Source organism: Chinchilla lanigera, unplaced genomic scaffold, assembly GCF_000276665.1.
Source record: "Chinchilla lanigera isolate Chin_1 unplaced genomic scaffold, ChiLan1.0 scaffold00028, whole genome shotgun sequence".
Taxonomy (NCBI): domain Eukaryota; kingdom Metazoa; phylum Chordata; class Mammalia; order Rodentia; family Chinchillidae; genus Chinchilla; species Chinchilla lanigera.
In genome coordinates, this window is record NW_004955429.1 from 15,202,650 (window position 1) to 15,212,760 (window position 10,111).

The following is a 10,111-nucleotide window of genomic DNA, read 5'->3' on the forward strand; positions in this document are numbered from 1 at the left end:
TAATCTTGGAAACAACCCAAATTCCCATCAACTGATGAGTGGATAAAGAAGATTTTTTAAAAATACGATGGAGTACTAATCAGCCATGAAGAAGGGTAAGCTTGAAGTCCAGGCATGGTGGTGCACACCTGTGATCCTAGCACTCGGGAGGCTGAGGCAGAAGGATTGTTGTGAGTTCGAGATCAGCCTGGGCTACAAAGTGAGCTCAAGGCCAGCCTGAGCTGCATAGTGAGACCCTGTCTCAAAAAGATGAAAAAAAAGAAAGATAAGCTTAAGATATTTCTAGCTAAATGGATGCACTTTGAGCCCATACTCCTAAGTGAAATAAATTACATGCACATGTTTAAATATCACATTTTTTCTCTGGTGTGAGAAACCAAAAGTATAAATAAGGACCAAAATGTATAACATATACTGGGAAATAGGAAGAAAAAGTCAAATAACAGGAACGAGGGAGGAGGAAGGGGGAAAAGAAAGATGAGACAAGAAAGAATAGACTGAAAAAATGGAAACAAATGTTTTGTAAATGAGGAATGTAAGATGGGTTGAAGGGAGGGGAGGGAATAGGAAAAAAAGAAAAAGCAAGGTATATCATGTACAGGTCCAAATTCTCTATCATGAATGTTATCAGTATGTAATGCTTCTCCACTGTTGGTGGGAGTAAAATGTGCCAATAAAATTGTAAAAAGCCAAAAAAGAAAAAGAACGTGGATTCTCACCTTCCAGAGTTTTTATATGAGAAAGAAGCATCCTTTATAGTTTTAGGGTTTTATAATAACAGGTTATACTGTACATTACCATGCCTAGTTTGTGTTGGTTTCTGTCACTTGCCACCAAGAGCTTTGACTAGTATAGATAAGAGTAGAAATTTCAGGTGTGGGTGGAAGTCAAGAACTGTTCTGAACATTCATCCAGGGGTGACTGATGGGCTCTGCATTTCATTTTTATTTACTTTGATTATTACAGTGGTTTTATTTTTTATTTATTTTTTTATTTTTGGGGGTACAGACAATTGAACTCATGACCTCAGGCTTGTCAGGCAAGCGCTTATGCTGCTGAGCTATATCCCCGGTCCCCATTACAGTGGTTTTAGATTTACCAGAGGCACTCACTCGAAGAGGTTGAAGGAACCAAACTTTATTTCACTAGTGGACTCAGAGGAGCAGTGTACTCCAAAGTCTGAGCCCCCAACCTTTGTTGGGGGCTATCTTATATAGAGGTTTTAAGCCAGAACGGACAGGGTGAGTTACCGAGACAGGATGGGGCATGATTAAGCATAGGGAGTTTGAGGCAGGCTGTATAAGCAAGATTCAAGAACCGAGAGGTACAAGCAAGATCTCCTTCAGAAAGTGAAGGAGATAGTTGTTTAATGTAAGCTATCCATTTTGGTTTTATGTTTTGGTTTCCTAAAGTTTTGTTTTCCTTATCATATCTTTTGAGTACTTAGTAGGGGAATAATGAGTAGGTTTTACTGATTGGCTAATGTACGGAGTAATGATTGTCACACTTCCTTGACCAAGTGGAAACAATTTTCTGCATCATTTTCACTGAGTGCATGCAGTGCCTTAGGCCTTCTAGGAGCCATGGGGGTGGGGGGAGGAATCAATCAAGGGAACACAGAGTTAAAGAGGGGTTAATCCTTCAAGAACCAGGTATTTTGTAGCATGTCTCTCAAGTTCGCTTTGTGTGATGATTATCATTAGGCTGACCTTATGCACTTCTGGCAATCCTGTAGCCATATCTCGGCAGTGATGTCATGTCCTCAGTGAATCTTGTAAATATGTTAACCTTGATCTCTTAAGGCAGTGCCTGCCAGGATTCTCTATTGTGAACTTACTGTTTCCCCCTTTGTAATTACTAAGTATTTTAGGAGAGATATTTTGAGACTCTCGAGGTACCGTTTCTGCTTCACCTTTTGCCTATTAATTTTAGCATCCACTGGATGTTGGAGAAGGCAAACTTTTACTTTTTAGGTCCAAATTTTATTGACCCAAAAAACGGAAGGGCTAGAGTCATTGTAGGAAAATGATGGGAGAAAGCAGGAGAATAGGCAAGGTCCTTGCCGCCAGAATTAGGAAAGGGAAGGTAAACCAAATATAATCACCAGCAATTGCCTGGCGGGAGGGTTGCAAAGTTTATATTCAGGCGCGCGGTTGGCCGCCTGGTTGCCCTGGAGACGGGGTCCTTCCTAGCCTGTTGCCGCCATCTTTGGCCGTAGCTCGGGCCCAATAAGCGGCTGCGCGGTGGCAGGAGGCGGGGCAGTGGCAGCCTCGGCCAGGCCTGGCGCTCAGCTTAGTCGAGGTCATGGAGGTCCCCGCCTGTCGCTTTCTGCTGCTCCTGCTGCTCGGTGCTTGGGCCCCGGCGCCAGGCAGCGCTTCCTCAGAGGCCCCGCCGCTAGTGAACGAGGATGTGAAACGCACGGTGGATCTAAGCAGCCACCTGGCCAAGGTTACGGCCGAAGTGGTCCTCGCACACGCGGGTGGCGGCTCCACATCGCGGGCCACCTCCTTTCTCCTGGCCCTGGAGCCCGAGCTCGAGTCCAGGCTGGCGCACCTGGGTGTGCAGGTGAGTGCCGGGTCCTTCCCGCCGCCGCTGCCCGGAGCTCAGGGTCCGGGGTTCCGACCCCACCTCCGGCGGAAGTGTGAAGTCCCGGGGCGCAGGCGGGACTGAGAGGCCGCGGGGAGCCCCGGGACTCGCGTGGGCTGGGGGTGGGCTGGTCCCCTCTCCAAGTCCGCGCCGCCGCCGGGACACGTCAGCGCACTGCCGCTCCGCCCCGGCCGCGTGGGCTCCGCCCCACGAGTGCCCCACCCCGCGCGGGGACCTCCGGCCACTTGCGGGGGGTGGCCAGAGCAGCCTGGTGTCCCGATCTCCATGCATCCGTTACAGCCGGACGCCAGGCAGCGTCGGTGAATTGCAGTGAATTTCCTTCATTATCTGGTCCTCTTAAGTGCTTGCTCTTCGACTCCATCCGAGCAACCAGAAATGAACAGGCTTCCGTATGTATTCGAGTTCATAGTCACTTGAGACCCCCGCCCACAGAAGACATTTAAGGTTGCTAATGAATGCTTGCTGAAAGTTGAAACTTTTTCCAAGTTAGTTTGAGCTCCTAGGGTTAGTAGAAGCCCTTTGATGCTGTTCAGAAAAGTAAAGTTGACCTTTCTCACACCTGTGGCTTCTCATTGTTACATCTCAGCCCCAAACGGTTCCAAGTTTGGCCCCAGTACTGTACTTACACGCGTTTCCCGGAACACATGGACAGCTTCGGAAATGGAGTATACGTGCACAGAGGTTTGCTTTTTATTACTGTTTTCATTAAACACTGTTAATTAAGTGATTACCCAATTATTTGTTGAGAGGGGACTAGTCATTATGGTGTCTGTTTCTTTTAAGCACACCCTATTCGCTGGCTGAATGTGGCGCTGTAAAGCTGGGTTTATGGCGACTGGGTTTCTGAAATGACTCCTCTTCCCTTTCATTTCTGTCCGTGGTGATATGCACAGTTCTACTCAAAGGTTTCTCAAACGATATATCAAAATGTCATTTAAATGTGCACTGCCACTTTGGAATGTTTTTTGTTTTTTTGCAATTATGGGGATTGAACCTGGGGCTCTGTACTACTGAGTTTCATCTCCAACTCTTTTTTATTTTTTATTTTGATACAGATTCTTATTAAGTTACCCAAAGTAATGGCAAACTTGCCGTCTTTCTGCGTCAGCCTCCTGGGTAGCTGGGAATACTGGTGCTTGGCTACCCTTCAATATTTTGACTGTTAAATCTCATTCTTTCATAAAAGCCAGTTGTGATTTAAGGAGGTTGTCACAGTGTAACTGGATCACAGCAGAAGCCAGCTGTCCTGCTATCCTTGCTGACCATATTGTCTCCCAACTTTATTGAAGTGTAACTGGTATATAAAAAACAACAGATAATTAATATATGCAGTTTGGACCTATAGTATTGTTCACTTTGTTATTGTTACAAATCCAGGCGATAAACACATGATCACCCTCAAAAGTTGCCTTTTGTGCCTTAGATGTGCCAAAGCTAATTTGAAATTCTACTTTATGTCAGATCCCACTGCAGGAATGTTAAGTATGTTCTCTTTTAACCCTCATAGCAGCCTTCTGTTCTGGAGCATCCAGTGAGGAGTCTGTATTTGGGAGGTTGTGTAGCTCTACCTGAGTGTTTTCCAGTGAAGATAGGTCAGGCTGCATCCAGGTGAGCCTGGACCCCACTCTGAGCATGCTGTTGTGATTCCGCTGGTCTCGGCTTTGCTCACCTGAATGACTTTGAGGTAGCAAGGTTGTGCTGGTGTGTAAGACTGGTAGCTACACTACCAGGTTTCTTCAAATCACTTGTTAACTCTGTAGACCAGTTCTAGGATATATGTTCTGCTTTATACACCTTATTCAGATGATAAATTTACAAAGATGTTGTGCGTTTTCCATAATTGCCTTGGAAACTGGTGAGTTTGTGGAGGCTCTTGGTGGATTGACTTCAGCCCTTGGAGAACCCTTTCAGGAGTTGATGGAAGAGACTCTGGGATCACTGGTTAGGAACCAGTGTGTCCCCTTGTACCACAAAGACTGTCTGATAATTTTCTCTCTCACTGCAGTATTGTATTTGAAAGATATTGCCTCTCTCATCTCTTGCTAAGTAATATTTTTCAGTAAGACCAATAAATCTATATATGAACAAGTGTTCATAATAAGCATGAGTATGGTAAAATTCTAGTCAAAGTAATGGAACTTGTTTTTTTTTTTTTTTTTTGTCTTTTTGGGACAGGGTCTCTCCATGCAGTTCAGGCTGGCCTTGAACTCACTTTGTGGCCCAGGCTGGTCTTGAACTAGCAATGATCCTCCTGCCTCAGCCTCCCAAGTGCTGGGATTACAGGTGTGCACCACCATACCTGGTGGAACTTGTTATTTTTGTTGGACTGTACAACTTTATTGAGGATGAGTATGTGAATTTATTATGTAATAAGTGGACCCTTGACTTACAAACTTACTTTGTTCACAAGGGCTGGTTATAATTCAAGTTGCTTGTAAATCAAGACTATTTTTCCCTTAAGAAATAATAGAAATACCCATAATGTGTTCCAAACCTCCCAGAGCACCCCTTAACTAACCTTTTCATAATAAATGGTTGTACAGTGTATGTAATTTATCAGAAACACTAATGATTTTCCAAGTGTATTCACCAAAAAGTTATCAAATGTGCCTAGTTTACCAGAAACAATAATTTCATACTGCACTCACCATTCAAGTTGATATCTTTGGCTTGCAGGAAGGGAGGATGAAATGCAAGGTGGTTGTTGTTCGCAAGGAGAGTCCCCTTTCATAGGAACATCAGGAATCTGGACTCAGACTGATGCCTATATACGCTTATGTAAGCCTTCCTGGCATTGTGGGCCTGTTTTTTTTGTTTGTTTGTTTGTTTGTTTTGGTTTTTCTCCGGTACCGGGAACCGAACTCACGACCTTGCGCTTGCCAGGCAGGCGCTTTTGCCGCTGAGCTAAATCCCCAGCCCCAGAGGGCCTGTTTTTATAACGGCTTTCGGGTTGTCATTTGGGTAGTAACTCAAAATTTTGGTTGTAAGGTATAAAATTGCAGTTGGAAGCCAAGTTGTTAAGATGTGAGGCTCTTCGTAACTCAGGGTCCACTTTATTTTTTGGGGCCAGTATATGGAATTGAACTCAGGGCTTTTAAGTGGAGCTACATCCCCATCCCTTTATCGTTCATACATTGTGTCAATTTGAGTCTAGAAACTTAACTAAGTAATCCCTTCCTGCTCTGGGATGTTGTTCATTGTGTCAACTTGAGAAGTTTAGAAGGTTAACTAAGTGAGTGAGCAGGGGACAGGGCCCTTACTCCTATTCATCCTGAACCTGTGCAAGAGCAGGGCAGGGAGACTGTGTGAGTGCTGCACGCCCTTGGGTGGGGGCAACCTGCTTACAGTATAAGGGAGGAAAAGAGGCTTGCTTCAGCCCCACCTTTTTTGGCTCTTGTTGCTTTTGCTATTTTCTGCCACCATGAACTGTTTCCCCTGCCATGTGCCACTCTGCCTTGGAGCCAGCTGAGTTATGGACTGAAACCTCCACAAATTGGGAGCTAAATAAACCTTTCCTTCCTTAATACTGGGTGTTGGGTATTTTGTTCCAACAACAAGGGAGAAGTAAACAAGCCTATATATATGTGTGATATGTGTGTATGTATATACATACATATATATATATATTTTTTAAGAAAGAGTCTCACTAGTTGGGCGTGGTGGCGCATGCCTGTAATCCCAGCACTCGGGAGGCTGAGGCAGAAGGATTGCTGTAAGTTTGAGGCCAGCCTGGGCTACAAAATGAGCTCAAGGCCAGCCTGAACTGCATAGTGAGACCCTGTCTCAAAAAGACCAAAAAAAAAAGAAAGAAAGAAAAGAAAGTCTCACTAAGTTGCCCAGGCTGGGGTTGAATTTACCATCCTCCTCCCAGAGTGCTGAGGTTATGGACATGTACCACCATACCTGGCTTTTAATTTTAGGCTTTTTTTTAGCCCTGGGGATTCCAGCCAGGGTCTTATACTAGGCAAGTGCTCTACCACTGAGCTACATTTTAAGCCCTATTTTCAGGCTTTTTGAAATATTAAAAGCAATATTTTAAAAATTCCTTTTGGGCTGGGGCTGTGGTCCAGTGGTAAAGTGCATGCTTAGCATGCACAGGCCCTGGTTTAATCCTCCAAATAGCTTTGAATGCCCACGGGGAAGCACTTCTTTAACCCTCACCTAGGGCTAACCCATTTGTGTGTGTGGTTGGATTGACAGAGGGGTTGTTGGTATGCATATATACGCATATGGTCTTCTCCATATGTATGCTTCATATATATGCTTACGGTCTTCTCCATGGTCTGGTATGATTCAAGGTGCTTCCTCACGAGGCCTCTATGGTACCCCACTTGGTTATGAATAGGGAGTGCACCAGGGTGGCCAATAGTGGCTTGTCCCCAACGGCTTCTGCCTCTGTTACTTTCTCTGTGGGAGTAAAGATAGTCCTGGTCATGACTAGGACTTCTGTTAAATGCTCTTTATGTTCTATGCATATGCATATTTGAATTTAAGGAAGAAGATATTCAGCAGAGAAGCCTTGGAGTCTTGCAGGAGGTGCATTTGGCAATATGATCTTGGTTTGTTTGGTTTTTTTTTGTCTTTTTGAGACAGGGTCTCGCTATGCAGTTCAGGCTGGCCTTGAGCTCACTTTGTAGCCCAGGCTGGTCTCAAACTTGCATCGATCCTCCTGGCAATGTGATCTTATTTGCATGTGTGCATTTGGTCATTCAGGAAAAGGTTTCACGTTCATGAAGCTTGTTCTGTGCAACGCTGTCTTCAACATTGTCCTTAGGTTCCAGATAAAAAACCTGCTGTGGGACCCACACGTATAATCCAGCTGTACTTGAAGGGGGAGATGGGAGGAACCCAAGTTTGAGGCCAGCCTGAACAACTTAGTGAGACGCTCTCTCAAAATAATTTTTTTTTTAAAGCTGAGAATATAGCTTGGTGGTAGAGCACTTGTCTAGTGTGAGCAAGGAAGGACCTGGTTTTCAGTCCTAGCACCAAAACCAAACTTACCAGAACCAAACACAAACTTCAGTTTTTGTTTTTTTGCAGTGCTGGAGATGGAACCCAGGGCTTCCCTCATGCTGGGTGCAAGCTTTGCCTCTGAGCTGAGGCCTTATCCCCAAACTTCAGTTTTGAAGTTCTGGTGGTTTGGACACTTCAAAGCAGATGTTAATTACGACTCAAAGTAGAAACCAGAAAAGAAAAAAAAAGAACAACCTTTCTTGTGTTACAGGTGAAGGGAGAAGAGGAGGAAGAGAACAATCTGGAAGTACGAGAAACCAAAGTGAAGGGTCAAAGGTGAGCAACACACAAAGCCCTGAGAGGCCTTGCTGGTGTTTGGCCCCAGCTCAGGGAGGCCTCTCAGAGCGCACTGGTGAGGGGGTGGCTCCGTGGGCACAGAGCTGCGACCAGGTCCGGAGGGACCAGCTGGTGCTGCTGAGGTGCCTGGGTGGTGGTGGAGCTTCCTAGTAAACCTGTGAAAAGCCGAGTTTAGAGTGCAGCACCAGAAGTAGGAAGGATGGATAGAGCTGTCACGGGAGAAAATGCAGCGCTCTTTGTGTTTTGCATAGTGTGAGTCATGAGTGTACCCGTGTGAGTCCTGTAAGGTCGCCCCATGTTGGGAAGTCACCTGTGTTGTAAGCTTTGAGGACGAGTTCCATAGGATCAGGTTAAAGTGCCTTCTGTTTTTTTACTAATGTTTTCTGGATCTGATAAAAGTTGTTTTTCATGTGCTAGCTTACAAAGCCCAGGTTCACTTTAGAGTTTATACTTTGTAAATTTTCATAGCTTCCAGGCTATCTCTTTTGCTTTAAAATGCCACTAGAGTTTTCTTCTAGTTTTGAGGTGATAGAAGCTCATTGTGGAACAAATTGGGAAAAACGAGCTTATTTTCCTTCTTTAACGTGGTTACCTTTAATGTTGGCTTGGACGTCTACTGGGATAACTTTGCTTGGCATAAACTGGGGTACAGACGTGTTTCACAGGGAACCCCAGCTGGGGTGAGGCTCAGTGCTGCACGCCTGCCTGCATGCCCAAGGCCCTGGCTTCCATCTGCAGCACCACACACACACACACACACACACACACACACACACACACACACGAGAAACCAGTAAAGTGGGGTCTTCCTGGGTCCTGTGTAACCTCAGTTCCACTATTTACATTGTACAGGACACCTTTTCCCGTTTATATAGATTCATAGCTCCAAACACTTTCTTTTTCCTTTTTTGAGACAGGGTCTTGCTAGGTAGTTCAGGCTGGGCTTGAATTCACTATGTAGCCCAGCGTGGCCTCAGACTTACGGCACTCCTTCTGCCTCGGCCTCCCAAGTGCTGGGATGACAGATGTGCACCACCACGCCCAGCAGAATGGTTTTAACTGTTAAACTGTTCTGCTGTTATAGACAAACCTGGGGTGCATATACAGACATTTGTCTTTACAGGCTTGTGTTAAAAGGTTAAAGGTGATCTCATAAAAGTAACACTTTTTGTCGTGAGGACAAAAGTTTGCTCTGAGTGTGAACTGCTGGCTTTGGTCTCGGGTCCCTTATCTTAGCCCTCTTGCTTTTTCCCTTTAGTGGGAGGTTCTTCACCGTCAAGCTCCCTGTTGCTCTTGATCCTGGGGCCAAGATTTCAGTGATCGTGGAAACAGTCTACACCCATGTGCTGCAGCCGTATCCAACCCAGATAACCCAGTCAGAGAAGCAGTTCGTGGTGTTTGAGGGCAACCATTACTTCTACTCCCCCTACCCTACCAAGACCCAGAGTACGCGTGTGAAGCTGGCCTCGCGCAACGTGGAGAGCTACACCAAGCTGGGAAACCCCACGCGCACCGAGGACCTCCTGGACTACGGGCCTTTCAGAGATGTCCCTGCCTACAGCCAGGTGTGCTTGGGTGGGATCCTGCCCTGTCAGGAAGGGGCTTACAAAGCTGAAGTCACCTAGACTGTCATCACCTGCTGTGAAGTCACCAGGTGGAGGTGGTGGTGGGGGTCAGGGTGGCCGGAACTCAGAGAGGGTCGAGGCCTGAGATGGGAAACTGGTGTGGCTGGTCGCAGGGCTGGCTGAGGACTGCAGCGCCTTGGGCTTGGCTCTGGAGGAAGAAGAAGGAAGTCAGGCTAAAGATTTTGTTATTGTGGAAAATTTAACATGGGAAAGAGCGGCCCCCCATGGTGAGATCCCCCCAGAACTGTCGCTGTATTAGTGGTTGTTACCACACCACTGCAGCGGGCCCTCTTCTCTGTTTCTTTCTGGGGAATATTAAAGCAAATCTTAGGAATCCTGTCATTTCACTGTCCGCACATCCAAGTCCTCTCCAAAAAGCATAGCTATTCATGGTGTTAAAGAGCTCTCTTTATCAGTTTGTGTTCAGGACTTGTCATTAACGGTGTACAGTCAAAGTAGTGCATCCTAAAGCCACCTGAAAGAGTTGTTTTCTGTCTGGGCCAGGTGTGGTGGTGTATGCCTGTAATCCCAGCACTTGGGAGGCTGAGGCAGAAGGATTGTTGTGAGTT

At 45.9% G+C, this 10,111-nt stretch overlaps 1 protein-coding gene across 1 annotated transcript in view; it reads left to right on the forward strand.

Annotated features, from left to right (window-relative positions):
- The first annotated feature begins 2,198 nt into the window (after positions 1-2,198).
- The window catches only part of Rpn1 (ribophorin I), a 26,700-nt gene continuing 18,787 nt past the window's right edge, over positions 2,199-10,111 (forward strand). The window contains exons 1-3 of the mRNA XM_005387036.2: positions 2,199-2,565; positions 7,832-7,896; positions 9,176-9,482. Of these exons, the coding sequence (XP_005387093.1) occupies positions 2,305-2,565; positions 7,832-7,896; positions 9,176-9,482 (633 nt within the window). The 5' untranslated portion in view covers positions 2,199-2,304. The remainder of the gene's footprint in view (positions 2,566-7,831; positions 7,897-9,175; positions 9,483-10,111) is intronic.